The sequence below is a fragment of the Gobio gobio genome, assembly GCF_949357685.1.
Source record: "Gobio gobio genome assembly, chromosome: 6".
Lineage (NCBI taxonomy): Eukaryota > Metazoa > Chordata > Actinopteri > Cypriniformes > Gobionidae > Gobio > Gobio gobio.
Window position 1 is genome coordinate 42,515,581 of NC_137102.1, and position 18,025 is coordinate 42,533,605.

Here is an 18,025-nt window from a genome sequence, read left to right on the forward strand (position 1 = left end):
TCACATTTTGATTTTAATTTTGAACTTTGCTTTAGTTTGTATTAAATGTATTTATTTTAACTTAATATATTTTAACCTCGATAAAGGCCACAGTGCTGAAATGGGTCTGTTTAAAGTAGTTCTCCAGTCAAATGGTGCTGAGTTCCTTACCTTCACTATTCTGTGAAGGCCAACAGTGTAACAGAAATCTGGACGTGTTTTGTTGTCCTTGTCCACCATGAAAGAAGGGTGTAGGATGTGGGTTATATAACACAGCATGCTATTCTTCATATAATTACAGACCTTTTCCATGCTGGCAAGATTGCATGCTGGTAAATACACATTTATTATACAGCTTTCTTTCTTTCTTCCTGAAAGTGGTTATGATATAATGTTTTAAAATTTAAATGTATTTTGATGTGCTTATATAGCATATTTATGTAAGTATGTTTAAGTAATGTTTCTTGTGTAATGTAATATGTAATGTTTTTTTCAAAAATGTTTGGAAATAAAAGAGGCTTAAAAGTCAAGTCTCTCTCTCTCCTCTGTTTCCTCATTTGCTATTTGTGTTGTTTTGGGTGGAAATGTATTTTCAATAAGTCTTAAATGTGAATAAACGTTAAACAATTGCACACAACAAATGCAAAAATGTGTTTATCTTCACCATAATTATTCAACCATTTTAAAAATAGAGAATACAATTTAGGGAATACAAACATCAGAGACTGATCAAGAGAACATCAACTAATATGCTCAATATAAAAATACAAAATTCTCTGCAATATTTATATTGCGTCTAATAATCTTGCCAATGGGTGGCAGTATTGCACCAAGGATATTTCTGAAGGCCAGTCTTACAAATGAAAATACATATTTTTAAATGATTAATGTAGTCTCCACAGTTGTGTGCATGTTTGTTTTGCATTTTCAAAATCTACCAAACTCATATTGCTCATATCCATCAATGAACCTGAACCTTTCCAGCTTCCTCTTTGTCTTCATCTCTGTCCTCAGCTGGACGAACCACCATGCACAGATTCTGTCCCAAGTGTGTCAGTTTAGCTATGTAGACAGAACACATCAGATGGAGTGTCTTTAGCCTCTGTAGGCAACATTCATAATCTGTTTAGTCTAATGCAAATATAACTGACATAATCTTAAAACATACCAACAAGAGAACTGAAGGTCTTGGGCTTATTTTCCCAATACACACCAAATAGATACACAGGAACACCTGACAACATGATGGCCAGACCAATGCCGCACACCACAGGCTCAGAATACAGAGAAAAGATCAGCAGGAATGCCCAGAAAATCAGGAAAATGACTGGCCAAGCCAAGCTCACCTGTGGAGTGAAACCTGTTGATTACAGTAAAGGACTACACATGCACAGTACAAAAAGAAAGAAAGAAAGAAATCTATAATTATACATAATTATTGTTCACAGGCTAATGCTGGGATCTGACAGCCCTTGAGGTTTAACACTATATCAAAACTACAAAATAAAGTCAACAAGATTCAGCCTTGCCTTGATTGGCCGATGTATGTCTGGTTTTTTGATGCGAAGCACAATCTGCCCGGCAACAGTGACCCCATAAAACAGGTAGTTGATGAAACCAACATAGTTGATGAGGGTGTATATATCGCTGGTGCACAACATCAGCAGAGTTGATATACACTATAAAATGAATCAGTATTTGATTAGAATACAAGCGCCTACCAGCACATAGCATATCATTTAGAAAATAAAGCTTTTTACATAATCTAAGGAAAGAAATAAAGAGCTCACACTGAAAAGCAAAGCTGGGATGGGTGTACAGCGGTTCACATGAATCATTGCTAACAGACTGGGAAGATGACCCTCCCTTGCACCAGCAAAAAACAACCTGAGAAAGATCCACTGTCAATAACCCTGATAATGATAATGCTGATAATGTAATGCCAACTGAAAGAGCAAATGAGAAATAACACGTTAAGATTGACCTAGATGACGTAAAAAGGGATCCATTGACCCCTCCGAAGGTGGACAGAGCCACAGAAATGGGCATGATCCATGACATCACCCCAAGCAGCTTTTCCCCAAATGTCTGATGGAGATTAAAAAAGAAACAGGGGTCAAAGAAAAAAGTTAAAGCTGATCAAGTTCATACAAGTGAGCAGACAATAATGTCAGATAAATCAGTCAGATCTACTGATGTTGAATAGGCTGTTTAATGTTTCTAATGAAGTTCTCACCACAGCAACAGCATTAGAGGCCAACAGTTCCTGAGGGCTCATAGCTGTAACATACGCAATATTCACAAATACATAGACAAAAGTGACCAGAGGGATTGAGATGAAGATCGCACGAGGCAAATTCCTGTAAAGAAAGAATTAAAACATGGGTTGAATCTTGATTGTAATTTGTTTGGGCAAAGCTGTATCTGTCCAGAGTAGGAAATGAATAGCAACTTTGTCTCTCATAAAATGCCTCATGAGAAATAAAACATAGACATAAAACAAATCACATAGCCCCCATTACTTTTATATCTGAAGAATTTGAAATATTTAAGTACAAATCTCCGATGTTTCAGTATTGCTTTCTTGATAAACCCGAACAGTCTGAGATACTGCTGAAATCTCTTCTGAAACTGAATGGGAGATACATGAATTAACTTGATAGCCTACATGAGATTTCTTTCTCAGCAGAAAAAATTGAGAAGCAGATTAGTTGCTAAAAGTCAATATTGATGTGGGGTAATGCAGCGCTGTTGATCATATTAGATACATTTGAGTGTGTTGAAAATTATTTACTAACGTTACTGTGTGTTCGCTTGGCGGCTGCTATGAGACACTTGTTGCACACTGCAGTAAGCTAGATCGATATTAAGCATGGTAAAACATGATACTAACAATGATTAGTTATATTAAAGAGTCTCTGGTTTCTACAAAATAAAATCGAGGGTAACACAGGTGTCATTGAAAGGCAACGCACAGTCTGTGTCCTGGTACAAAAGGCTTATTTCTCTGGATTTAAACATTGTTGGAAACATCTTGCAAATTGTGCCTTTAAATAGGCTAATCCACACAAGTTTTGACTAGTTTTTACTTATTTTGCATGGAAATGATTTCATAAAATAAGCTCTCTAAGATCTTTCTCTTTTGGGGTTTATTATTTTGTGATATTATTTTGTTACTGGCTGACTGTACATCATCCCTGTCAAATGACAGTGCACCTGTAGGGGTCGATGAGCTCTTCTGTCACGTAGTTAAGAAAGTTCCAGCCTGAATAAGCGAAGGAGCCCTGAAGGAAAGCAAGTGCAATGCGGCCCATGTCATAGGGCTGGACAGGGTGAAATGCATGTTCTGGCTCCAACCAATAATAATGACCTGGAGACACAAAACAGAGAAGCATTTCATGTCCTGTGCCTGAATTAATATGTAGAGAGTACTCAAATCAATGGAGAAAGTTGTATAAGCTACTGCATAACGAGTTTAATTTTTCATTTTTGTTGCAGGAAAGCATATTATACACTGTGAAGTACACTTTCCATTATCAAAATCAATGGCTCTTTCTTTGAGGATTTGTTTGAGAAGACATTCAGCGTTCATTTTTTTGTCCTAGGGATACCAAGCACATGAAAGCAGACTACAAACGGCCCAGCATGACAGTCGACTTCATATGTGAGCTTGTCTGTGCTTAATGGATTTGTGCTCTTTTGTTTATAGTGCTAAAATGGGTCAAATATGAAATGCCTATGTAATACTCTTAGCTTAATACCTGCCCTCTTATATTCAAGCCCTTCATGTTCACATCTAATACTTCACATGCTTTCATTGTTTCCTTGCTCTGATACATAATTTAGACTGTATTCATTTTCGGAAATATGTTTATGGCAGTGGTAAAAACAATACAAATTCTATTACGAGGCCTTTGGTGAATAAAGAGCATTTAGCAAGAACACATAAAAGTCTAACATTAAACAAATGTAATATTACAAAAACATTGCAAAAAGTGACATCAAAATTGAGATGTATAATGTTACAAAAGATTTCTGTTTCAAATAAACGCTGTTCTGTTAAACTTTATATTCATCAAAGAATTCAGGAAAAAATACATCACGAATCCCACAAAAATGTTAAGCAGCACTCAAAACAAACTGTTTTGTCATCTGTCTTGAGCACATTCAGCATATTAGAATGATTTCTGAAGGATCATGTGACACTGATGACAGAAAATCACATGTATAAATAGATGTAAAATATATTCAAATAGAAAACATGTATTTCAAATTGTAATATTCTACAATAGCACTATTTTTACTGCATTTCTGAGCAAACAAATGCAGCCTTGCAGCAAAAGAGAATCTTTCAAAAACAACACACACACATGCACGCACGCACGCACACACACACAGACACACACATTTTGTATAATGACACGGGTATTACACTGGTATTACGACGTAAACATGAAATACGAGGTCATTTCAGATGTCCTCATATTTAAAATAGCTTTAAAAACATACTAAACAATGTTTTATTAAAAATGTAAAAATGCAGAATGGTCGTGTATAGGGGGATAGCATGTACAGTTTCTACAGTATAAAAACCATTACGCCTATGGTATGTATGTCCTCACTTAGATAGCAACACACACATGCTTACACACACACAAACACCCACCCTCAGGTTGGGCTACCATTTTTTATGGAGACTTTGCATAGACCCTAAACCTACCCTTAAACAACCCTCACAGCAAACATTCTGCATGTGTACATTTTCACAAAAACATAATTTAGTATGATTTATAAGCTGTTTTCCTCATGAGGACCAAAAAAGGTCCACAAGATCAAAGGTTCCTATTGCCATCCTGGGGACATTTTAGGAATACCTGAACCCCACACCCAAACACACACAAATAGTACACAGCACATAGCCCACTCGAAATGCCATTATTTGCGCACATTAAATATTTTGCTGATAATGCAGAAATAATTAAGGAATATGTTCTGTAAATGTCAAGAACTAAACATTTTGGAATAATGAATTTGTGTTACTGTCATCAATTTTAAGGAAAAACTTGGTGATTTATGGTGAGGTTGATTTGAAAGAAAGAAAATTGCTTTATTATTTATGACTGCAGCTAAGACATATACATAACATATTGGAAAACAGCATATGAATTAAATAATACTGGAATGGATTATTGTCACATATGCAATCAGAAAATATGCAAAATATAAGGAGGCAACCTTACCATTTTTTAAAATATGGAAAACAATATAAAATATGAGTAAAATATGTTTACTCTTTTAAACTTTTACTTTTAAACAACTCTAAAATATGTTTAAAATAAGTGACGTTAATGAATGAATGGATTTTATACATAGCACCATGGACTGTTATAATTTACCCTTGCAGATCTGCACGATGCCCATGATGATGATGAGGCCGAGGGCGAGGAGCTTGCCTGTGGTGAACACATCCTGTACACGCGTTGCCCAGCGGACACTAAAGCAGTTAATCCAAGTTAACAGCACTACAAGGAAAAAAACGAATTATATACATTCAAATTTAAATTGATGACAGTAACCATGCAAAGTTGCACTAAAAAGAGGAATTAAGTCAGTCATATGTATATATATATGTATATATATATATATATATATATATATATATATATATATATATATATATATATATATATATATATATATATATATATATATATATATATATATATATATATATATATATATATATATATATATATATATATATATATATATATATATATATATATATATATATATATATATATATATATATACTCACCTAAAGGATTATTAGGAACACCTGTTCAATTTCTCATTAATGCAATTATATAATCAACCAATCACATGGCAGTTGCTTCAATGAATGGGAAAGAAAGGTGATTTAAGCAATTTTGAGCGTGGCATGGTTGTTGGTGCCAGACCGGCCGGTCTGAGTATTTCACAATCTGCTCAGTTACTGGGATTTTCACGCACAACCATTTCTAGGGTTTACAAAGAATGGTGTGAAAAGGGAAAAACATCCAGTATGCGGCAGTCCTGTGGGCGAAAATGCCTTGTTGATGCTAGAGGTCAGAGGAGAATGGGCCGAATGATTCAAGCTGATAGAAGAGCAAATTTGACTGAAATAACCACTCGTTACAACCGAGGTATGCAGCAAAGCATTTGTGAAGCCACAACACGCACAGCCTTGAGGCGGATGGGCTACAACAGCAGAAGACCCCACCGGGTACCACTCATCTCCACTACAAATAGGAAAAAGAGGCTACAATTTGCACGAGCTCACCAAAATTGGACAGTTGAAGACTGGAAAAATGTTGCCTGGTCTGCTGAGTCTCGATTTCTGTTGAGACATTCAGATGGTAGAGTCAGAATTTGGCGTAAACAGAATGAGAACATGGATCCATCATGCCTTGTTACCACTGTGCAGGCTGGTGGTGGTGTAATAGTGTGGGGGATGTTTTCTTGGCACACTTTAGGCCCCTTAGTGCCAATTGGGCATCGTTTAAATGCCACAGCCTACCTGAGCATTGTTTCTGACCATGTCCATCCCTTTATGACCACCATGTACCCATCCTCTAATGGCTACTTCCAGCAGGATAATGCACCATGTCACAAAGCTCGAATCATTTCGAATTGGTTTCTTGAACATGACAATGAGTTCACTGTACTAAAATGGACCCCACAGTCACCAGATCTCAACCCAATAGAGCATCTTTGGGATGTGGTGGAACGGGAGCTTCGCGCCCTGGATGTGCATCCCACAAATCTCCATTTGCAAGATGCTATCCTATCAATATGGGCCAACATTTCTAAAGAATGCTTTCAGCACCTTGTTGAATCAATGCCACGTAGAATTAAGGCAGTTCTGAAGGCGAAAGGGGGTCAAACACAGTATTAGTATGGTGTTCCTAATAATCCTTTAGGTGAGTGTATATATATAGACTAACATAAAATTCAGAAAACACAATACAAGCTGCTGTTTGAAAACACTCATATCAATACTGAATTGTTGCTGCTAGATTTACAAACATGAAAACAACAGCTTTGGATTAAAGAACTGAAAAACAAAGCAAGAACAGCCAACAGGTTTAAGCTTCCATGGTTAAAGTCGCCAGACAACATTATTCCATGGCTTTGGAAACAGCCATAAACATGCGGTTTTAACATGTACAATTTGAACTCTTGCAAGAGAAGACAGACCTGTGTGAACAAGCTTTTTTGAAACCCTCCCACCATGAGTCACAATGTTTCACATGTTTCAGTTCAGTATTAATATACAGTGTCTAGAACCAGTTCCTGAGCAAGAAGATGTTATGAAAAGCCACTTTTCTGATTCAAAGCGTTACCTGTTGTCAAGGCTTACTAAGAATAAAAATATATATAAAGTGATTTTTACACTTTACTTTAATTACAATAATTTCCTTAACTCGATAGACTCTAATCCCATTTATTTAGCACACTTCAAAGGGTTCGTCTCAATTAGCCCCATAACCTCCCTAGGTCGTGAATCAGTAGAAAATTCATGCACTAGTAAGGACAGGGCAAAATTGACAATGTCCCCATTGTACAACATCACTACTGAACAACAGCCTGATTTCGTTGTGACATTATATTTCAAGATTATTTAAAGTAAATTATGATAAATACTTTGCTTGTTACGTGCAACATTTCAACTGTAAATAGCTGATAAATGTTAGCTATGTTCACTACCTGTCTAGTGATGTATGTTTATCTATTATATGTCATTATGTGTATGAGTTGGCTCACGTGATTTATGTTAAATGCTTCAGAACTTTTGTTAAGGGAACATAGTGAGCATCGATACTGTCCTCGTTTATACGGTGCATTGTGTTTCAGTGCACTGGAAGGATTTTGCAATTGAGACGCACCCATGGTCTTCAGATGCACTTAATTATAAACAGTTAAGCAGGGTTGGATCTGAAGGGACAGGATGCTTTTGGATAAAACATGTGGTCATGGACAGTCATATTGTTTTGTATATGTTCTAACTGTGAGCATTTACTTACACAGGCAGACGGCAGCGAGCAGACCCAAAGCTCTCTCTGGGGGGAAGCATGAAGGGAAAAGAGGCTGCAATGCGTAATTGGCAAATGTGAGGGCAATCACAGCCTGATTAGTTGGATAGATCATCAACACTGCAGTCCACAGCCTTAGAAACCTATTCAGAAGACAAGCCCTGTAAGACCTTACATTACTATTAGGGGAGAGCGGGGCACAACCTAACACGGGTTAGTTGTAACACATGGTTTAACACTTTCCACACATGCCAGGATGATGAAACTTAATGTATTTACTACTTGCCATGTCAACATTATTTAGAGAAAAAAATCTCTTTGGAAAATCTCTTTGGAAGATATTACTGAACATTTATTTAACCATAGCAAAAGGAAATTTCTTACTTATTTTTCATCTCTGTTTTTGTGTTTATTTAAAATAAGAAAAATCTGCTATTATTTTAATCTTATATCTGTTATTTAACTGTTGTTTTTAATGCTGATCTAACCAGCAGAAGATGAGAGCCGCGTTTAAATCCCAGTTGCGCAGATGGGGAATGTTGTAACACTGTGTTACAATGAGCCCCCAGAACTACGCTATTATATTATATACTTTTATGAATTCTTTTAAGAAACCATGAGAAAAAGGTGAATAATGACTAAGAGTCGATGTTCAGAAATGCTTAATTTTTTTAAACTATGCTGTATGTGTTTTGAGGTGTGTTTGTTGTCAAACTAAAAATGTGTTTATTTTTAATGATAAAAAAAATGCTATTATTTTATTTGAAAAAGTTAATAATTGTATTTCATTGACAAAATATTTTAGTTTGTCTTGGATATTTTTTTAGCTGTCATTTGGTCATGTTACAATGTGCCCCTCACATGTTACAATGTAGGCCTACCCTACAAATGGGGCATGTTGTCACATTTCACTAAACAATCAAGAAAAAAAGGAGAAATGTTGGGAAAAAAAGGGGTAAATCAAGAACAAAAGTATACACTGTATTAATGAAACAAAACCACATAATTGTACTAGACATGTGTGCAATTAATGTGGGAAAAAAATAAATACTCTGAACCACAAGTGGATTTACACAAACTGAGAACGTCAAAAAGCGTTAGCCCCGCTCTCCCCTGCATCTAAAAAAAATGACTTGGTCTTACCCAGCTAGCCCTCCAAAAATGTCCTTAACATAGGAATAGTCTCCGCCTGACTTTGGGATTGTGACGCCCAGTTCAGCATAGCACAGAGCACTGACGGCAGTGATGACGCCCGTGAGAGTCCACACTATGAGAGCCAGACCCACTGAACTGGCATTTTCCAACACACCCTTTGGACTTACAAAGATCCCAGACCCAATAATGTTACCTGGAAAATAAAAACAAACAACCAGCTGCAATTAACAGAAGGACTTGATTGTAGCTCATTGCATCTGAAATAAAGTAAATCCCCATAATCATCATGTTCCAATATTTAGAAGGTAGGTCCAACTCTCTATTAATGCCTATTGTTTTGGATATGGGACAAGCATGCTTGGGGTAATAAGCATAGACTGTAGTAATTGAGCTTTCCCATCACAGGAATATATTACAGTTTACAGTATATTAAAGGTGTCATGAACTGGATTTAAAAAAAAAAAGGTATACTGTTGTCTGAGGTCTATTTGTGACGTTTGCGCGGGTTTTACATTCAAAAACATCATAATGAATAATTAATAGGCTATTTTCTGCCATGGTTTAGAGGCTCTCTCAAGGCACGGTCGGTTTTGATGGGCGTGCCGCACTGAACACTTGGAAGCAAACGCCCACGGCTAGGATTGGATAAGCTTTGCATATTTAATGAGCTTCGGCTCCCACATGAGTACGCGTGAGGCATTGTTTTGAAAGTGTGTGACAAACGGCAACCGGAACACCAGAGCAAACACAATGATTTATCTCTCATCCACCTGCAATTAATATGAATGTTATTTTATATTACTTGGCCCGCCCCATCTGTGGATATACGCTTGCGCCAATGTTGCAGACTGCATGATCAAAACTTCCGCGAATGTATTTTTCCTTCAAACATCAAGTCAAGAGAGTGAATGCACATCAATATAGGAATGCTATTTCTCTATTTATGAAGATATGTATTGGTAGCTCGTCTGGAAAACACATAGCCCCGTGACATTGGGCTGCCCTGTGACAGTGGTAAGTTATGTTTAGTTAGACATGTACACAATGTAACATTTTATTTGATCTGTAACAATGCAATACTATCACATATAAAACATTTTTACTCACATTAGTGATTAGCTTCATTCATTCATGTAATATCCTGTCTGCAAATCCAGTCTCTTATTTACAAACGAATCCGGTGAAATGGACATACGTGCAAATGTCTTCCCCACGTGAGCTGGAACTTCATTAAAAATAAAATTTAAAAGTGAAAAAAGTGAAGTGACGTATGGTGACCCATACTTGGAATTTGTGCTCTGCATTGATCCATCCAAGTACACACACCCAGTAGTGAACACACACACACCCGGAGCAGTGGACAGCCATATTGCTGCGGCGCCCGGAGAGCAGGTGGGGGTTTGGTGCCTTGCTCAAGGGTCTCACTTCAGTAGTGATATTGAGGGTGGAGGAGAGCGCTGGTTATTCACTGCCGGACCCAAGACTCAAACCCGCAACCTTCCGGTTACAAGTCCGACTCTCTAACCATTAGGCCACGACTTAACAACTCATTCCTAATATTATAATTCAAAGGAAGGTTATGCAGGGACTGTGTTCTTCCACAACCAGGCACAGCGCAATGTATTACTCTCTTCGCCATGTTTATAGCTTGGTAGCACGATCCGTTTAGCTCCACGAGTCGGTGGGTGGGGCTACAGAAGCAGGCGTACATATTTATCTGTTATCGTTTTCTGGGCCTGGTGTCAATAAAAGCTTTTCTTTGACTAACAAGGAAGTTTTCAGCTCTGAAACTTACAGGATATTCTAATATCACAATGAACTTTTATACATCAAAGGCCCAAGAAAAAGTTGATTTCTCAGTTCATCACCCCTTTAAAATAGAAAGTTATTTTATTGTTTCAGAATACTATTGTTTTTACTTTATTTTTGATCAAATACATGCAGCCCAGGTGAGCATAATGACACTTTCTTTCAACCACATTGTAAACCTTACTTCAGACTTTTGAACAGTATACTGTATATATCCTATAAAACCATGTGTCTCTGCTCTGCTCTTCTCAGTCTGTGTTCTTCTCTTGTAAGGTTTTCTTGAGTGCTTTGTGACCTTGAGGGCTGGTTTTAACCAGTCTGGTAAAATATTAAGAATGCTCGCCTGTTGAGCAGTGAAAGGTTTCTTTGTTTGGAAACGAAAAGAGATGGAATTCTCAAGAGATGTGGAAAAATAGATACATAGAATGAAGTAGCTGTATTGCACTGAAATGCAGGTGATTTTTTTTCTATTATTACTGAAGCACCTTCCTGAGTCCCTTTCCTTCATTATTTATTTTTGTCAGTGGTGTATCTTTTTTGCTATTTTTTTTTTATAGTTTGTACCAAATATATTATCAACTTTACTCTCTTGACTAGGCCTACATTATTCATTACTCAATACATTTTGCATTGCACCCAGGCCCGGCTCCAGCTTTGAGATGCAGGGTGGGCCAAGTGAATTGCCCGGTGGGCCCAAACTTTTAACATTATTTTTTCCCCGTAACAAAACTTAATTTTATAACAAAAGAGGCAGGTTTTGAAAGGAACTCTCTATATTTACAGGGCTCAATGCAAAGGAGCTTAACTAGGTTCATTCTGGTCAAAGTTTTTTACATGCCCTGCTAAAAATGTCACTGGCCCCACCACAAAAAAAGTATTATTATTATTTTAATAAATATTAAGACAAGCAAACAGTCAGTAAGAATAAATTATAAGCAATAGCACAAATCAACAGAATCAGGGCGGGACTGGGCTTGAGTTTATGTTTGGGCCTACCTATGCTACAAATGACCTCCACTAGAACATCATTATAGAGTAGCACAACATACACAAACATTTAAATATGCTTTGAGGTTCCTAGAACAATCAATATGCAACAGGCCTAGCCTAGTCAAAGTTTAGAGGTAATATTAAATAGACATTATAATACATTAAAATACAGGATGCGTCTCTCAGTCGAGAGAAGATCAAAACCCTTAAATAACACTGAGCAATAAAGTCAGAGATGAATATTTTTAATTGTATTGTCAAATCTATCAAATAAAGTGCAGCTCAGATGCGGCATGAATGATTTACACTGCAGTTGCATATTGTTGGTGTAATGCATTACTAACTAATTAATTAATTACTGTAATCGAATTACTTTTCCTTCAAAAAGTGAAGAATTACTCTCAATTTCTCTGTAATTTAATTAGTTACTTATGATGTGATTCCATTAAATACTGTATAGACTACAACAATTCTTACATCTTATGTTAAAATGTAATGTAACCATCTCCCTTTAAATACTTTGGTCAGTTCTAGAATAATTTATGCAATTGTACTATTTATTTAAAATAATTAAAAGAGCTGTTTCATGTCTAACTTTAAATTGTTCAACTGGTCGAGGGGATTTAGATATGGGATTTGGAAAGTAACTAGCAATAAGTAATGGAATATTTTTTAGATAGTATTAGTAAAGTATTTTTTTAGAGAGTATTTGTAAAGTAATCTAGTAAAACTGTTGATGAAATTAGTAGCTTAAATTAATTGAATAATAGGCTACTTAAAAAAAGGTGACACTTTACAATAAGGTTTCATTAGTTAATATTAGTTGTATCATGAGCAATACATTTGTTACTGTATTTGTTCATCTTTGTTAACGTCAGTTAATAAAAATCCAGCTGTTCGTGGTTTATTCATGTTAGTTCACAGTGCATTAACTAATGTTAACAAGATTTTAATAAAGTATTAGTAAATGTTGAAATTAACATTAACAAAGATTAATAAATGCTTTATAAGGGCAGTTCATTATTAGTTCATGTATAACTAATGTAGTTAATAATGTGAACTAATGAACCTTATTGTACAGTGTTACCAAAAAACCCATGAAACTAAAACCGCCCGTAGGTGGCGGCAAGTCACGTCTGAAAGAGTGAGTTGAATCCTTCATTCAACCGATTCGTTCAAAGTGCTAATTAATTTAACTTAGCAAACGACTGTATTTATGAATGGATAGCCTAAATAAATTATTTACTCATCTGATATGTTCAAATATGCTGATTGAGGAATAAAACACAGTGTTACTCAGAGACGCAGCGGTTCTGCTATTTGTTGTTTTCTTTGTTAGAACAAAAACAGAATGTGTCTATGAAAGTTACTCAGTAACTTGTTTTTTTTAACTGTTGTCACAGTGCAGATGTTTGGAAAGACAGCACTGTTGCTTGTGTGAAAACTCATATATCATAGATTTATGTTATAAATATAAATAAAAAAAATTCCACACATTTTGATGGCATTTCAGCCCCGCTATGGCAGTGAGACAATAGAGAGCGCTCAAAACCCTTCAGATCGCTTAGTTCAGTGGAAAAATAACAGAAACAACCATTCTCAAAAAAATGACTCGTGAACATGAGAAGCAAAGCGAACCATCTCTCTGTGCGCAGAGAAAACAGTGCACGAGTTCACGCGTCTTTTCGCGAAACAGTTTAAAACCGTTTGAGGCCTAAACTGAAAAAAGAGACTTAAATATACTTTCTAGTTTCTAAATAACAAGCAGATTTTTTGATGGCAAGCAACCGGAAACCACGATCTCTCTCAAACTCTGGAGCTGAAATATTGAAATAGTTTTTTTGGGCCAAAAGAAGCGATATCGCCACCTACAGGGCATTTAAGATACTATATCTTGTCCGTTTTGCCCTAACTCACCCAAACTTGTCAACAAGGCTACTTTAAGCTAATGTACTAGTGCATTAGCAGGTAGGCCTTGCTGTGAATCGCAGGCTTCATACATGAGATGCATGGCTGCAGCAAGTGATGAGGTCGGAACCAGCATGTCCAGTGCAAGTGGGCTTTGATTATTTCATTTGGACTATTTAATTTACTTAACATTATTTTACTTATCCGTTATCTCGAATTTACCTATTTTGAAGGATATTGGTTTACTTATGCCCTTTTTGAGCACTTGAGCTTAACTGAGACTTGAGTGTATGTAGACGTTTGGCTGTTGTGTTGATTGCAATATTGAGGTGTTCAGTTGTGTTTTGACTTTAGAAAATAAAGTGATTGCTCTCCTGACAAATCAACTGTTTCTTGTTTTTAACTGGCATGTAAAAGAAGTAAAAATACTGTTAAAATCAGATACTCTAACCCCAGATTTCACAGACAAGTCATAAGCCAAGTCCCAGACTAAAATGCAGGTTTGAGTTGTTTGAACTGAAAGCAACTGCCACTGACATATCTTTTAAAATAGTAGTTTTTAAGGGACATTTAAAGAAAAAAAAAAGATTGAAAATTGAACTAAGGCCTAATCCTGGTTTAATCTAAGACCTGTCTGTGAAACCAGGCCTCAGACTAAAACTCAAGTCGTATAAGATTTGGTGACTGTTATTTTCGCTGTAAGGTATCTCTACTTTTACTCAGTTATGATTTTCAGGTACTCTTTACACCTCTGATTTTCTGTACTGTTTCTAACACATGGAAAAAAACAAATATTATTCTACTATTTAATCTTTAGCCAAAGTTAACACTGAATGTTAATTGTTTGTCAACAAAACAAAAATAAAACATGACTGAAACTGTAAAAAATATCATATGTAATAGGCTATGTAAAATTAAATACAAGAAATATTATATAAAAAAAGTTACAAATAATTGCAAACAACATAGAAAGTTAACATTAACAAAGATAAATAAATGGTTTATAAGTGCAGTTCATTATTAGTTCATGTTAATTTCAACATTTACTAATGCATTATTAAAATCTTGCTAACATTAGTTAATGCACCGTGAACTAACATGAACAAACCATGAACAGCTGGATTTTTATGAACTAACTTTATCAAAGAACACCTAATGCTGAACAGAGGTGTTCATGGTTAGTTCATGTTAACTAATGCATTAACTAATGTTAAATAATACAACCTTATTGTAAAGTGTTACCATTTTTTTATGCCGTTTTAAGATAATAAAACGTCAATCTGTCAATCCTTTACTAGCTTTCGCTAAGCTTCTTAGGTCAAGAATTATCCAAGGCAAAAACAGGAACAATGGCAATTGAGCATTTTGGTGTTGCTTTTCTCTAGGGCACATGTATGGACATATTAACAATTATCCAGTTTACCGCTCATCCAAAACCTAAATCTGACAGATCCTTAACAATTTTGTGTGGAAAAAAAAGATCACGCAAATTATCACACGCATACTTACCATTGCCAAAACCACAGTACCTGTTAATGGGCAACACATGAAGATAGTGACCCGATCCACTGTAACCCAAAAACCTACTCACAGCTTAAATCTCAGATAACATGCATTAACCCAGCAGTGAGTTAACTGGCAAAGACATTTGGTGAGCTTGCATTCAAGTCTAAATTACATGCCATGTTATTGACCTAGTTTAGGTTTAAACCTGCTACCTAACACCAGACTCCTACTGATAAATCTCTTCAGCATTTTATAATCCTTCCTTGGGCACTACTTGCTTGAACTCCCTGCGGCATTAGCTCTGCCAAGATGGAGCCAGTGTTAAAATATTGTATTTCTCACTTAAAGGGATAGTTCACCCAAAAATGAAAATGTTGTCATAATTTACTCACCCTCATGTTGTTCCATCCAAACCTGTATGAATTTATTTCTTCTGTTGAAAAAAAGGGAAAAAAAATCCTATGGAAGTCAATGGGCACCATCAACTGTAACCAGACCAACATTATTTAGAATATCTTCTTTTGTGTTCAACAGAATAAATAAATTCATACAGGTTTGGAACAACTTGAAGGTGAGTAAGTAATGACAACATTTTCATTTTTTGGGTGAACTATCCTTTTGAATCACATATTGAATAAATATTATATATTATATATATATATTGCCAAAAGTTGGAATGTCTGCCTTTACATGCACATGAACATGACATCCCATGCTTAATCCGTAGGGTTTAATATGGAGTTGGCCCACCCTTTGCAGTTATTACAGTTTCAACTCTTCAAGGAAGGCTTTCCACAAGGTTTAGGAGTGTGTTTATGGGAATTTTTGACCATTCTTCTAGAAGCACATTTGTGAGGTCAGGCACTGATGTTGGACGAGAAAGTCTGGCTCACAGTCTCCGCTCTAATTCATCCCAAAGGTTTTCTATCGGGCTGAGGTCAGGACTCTGTGCAGGCCAGTCAAGTTCCTCCACACTAAACTCACTCATCCATGTTTTTATGGACCTTGCTTTGTGCATTGGTATGCAGTCATGTTGGAACAGGAAGGGGCTTTCCCCAAACTGTTCCCACAAAGTTGGGAGAATGAAATTGTCCAAAATGTCTTGGTATGCTGAAGCATTAAGAGTTCCTTTCACTGGAACTAAGGGGCCAGGCCCAACCCCTGAAAAACAACCCCCACACCATAATCCCCCCTCCACCAAACTTTACACTAGGCACAATGAAGTCAGGCAAGTACCATTCTCCTGGCAACCGCCAATCCCAGACTCGTCCATCGGATTGTCAGACAGAGAAGCGTGATTCGTCACTCCAGAGAACATGTCTCCACTGCTCTAGAGTCCGTTGGCAGCGTGCTTTGCACTTGGTGATGTTAGGCTTGGATGCAGCTGCTCGGCCATAGAAACCCATTCCCTGAAACTCTCTAAACACTATTCTGGAGCTAATCTGAAGGCCACACGAAGTTTGGAGGTCTGTAGCTATTGACTCTGCAAAAAGTTGGCGACTTCTGCGCACTGTGCGCCTCAGCATGCGCTAACCCCACTCTGTGATTTTACGTGGCACCACTTTGTGGCCTAGTTGCTGTTGTTCCCAATGGCTTCCACTTTGTTACAATACCACTAACAGTTGACAGTGGAATATTTAGTAGTGAGGAAATTTCATGAGTTGCACAGGTGGCAACCTATCACGGTACCACGATTGAATTCACTGAGCTCCTGAGAGCGACCCATTCTTTCACAAATGTTTGTAGAAGCAGTCTGCATGCCTAGGTGCTTGATTTTATACACCTTTGGCTATAGAAATGAATGGAACACCTGAATTCAATGATTTGGAGGGGTGGCCCAATACTTTTGGTAATATAGTGTACCATACAGTACATCGTTTTCTTACATTTTTAAATATATCATACAACCTGTATGCTCTTCTTATGGAACATAAAAGAGAAAAAAACATAACATTTTTTTCACTTTCATCGCTTGGACAAAATCAGTTAAAACGGTCTTCAAAATATCTTGTATGTATTAAGAGGACACAAAACTATAGGTCTACTTCTTATCTTCTACATGTTGTATGTATCTTCTACTACATTCTAAATGTATTTTTGTACCATTTAAAGTGGAAGGAGAATTGTGAAGTAAAGCATAAAACACTCTTTCTTAGACTTACCCACAATAATACCACACGCACTGAGGAGTCCGATCTCTTTCTTCAAGACCACTGCTGGTTCTCTGTCTGTGTTTGAGTCCGGCACCGATGCAGCCCTGCGTCGGGCGCCACTGCTGCTCATTTTCACACAGACAGCAGCGACTCTGTGCTTAAGTGTTAATGTTGAGACTCTCTGTAACTTTATCCTCCCGCCCCAAACTTAACATATTAATCTGATAAACCCGCCTACAGCTCTGGTTTGGTCTAGTTTAGTAGATGAGTATAACAGGCAATATTACGCAACTACAAATAGTTTTTTTTTTTTTTCAGTGGCCCATTGGAATTACAATAGTCTTATTCTTGTGGCCCAAACAAACAAATGAACCTGGGTCATAATCAGATAAACAAATAACATTTTAATATGTTTGACCTCTTGACCCACAATCACTGATATTATCAACA

General features: G+C 36.6%; 1 protein-coding gene across 2 annotated transcripts; it reads right to left on the reverse strand.

Moving 5' to 3' along the window:
• Positions 1-600: 600 nt before the first annotated feature.
• Positions 601-17,752, reverse strand: slc7a8b (solute carrier family 7 member 8b). 2 transcript variants are annotated; one of them, XM_079819057.1, is made up of 11 exons: positions 17,585-17,752; positions 9,198-9,402; positions 8,046-8,197; positions 5,376-5,501; positions 3,196-3,349; positions 2,216-2,339; positions 1,964-2,067; positions 1,770-1,866; positions 1,509-1,658; positions 1,148-1,325; positions 601-1,041 (listed from the first exon to the last, which is right to left on the reverse strand). In XM_079819057.1, exons 1-11 carry the CDS (start codon positions 17,703-17,705, stop codon positions 941-943), a joined length of 1,512 nt encoding a protein of 503 aa, XP_079675183.1. In that variant the 5' UTR covers positions 17,706-17,752; the 3' UTR covers positions 601-940. The 2 variants fall into 2 exon arrangements, 1 of the variants encoding a protein (XP_079675183.1); XR_013816670.1 differs by having other exon boundaries at positions 616-1,041; positions 1,148-1,359.
• Positions 17,753-18,025: the final 273 nt, after the last annotated feature.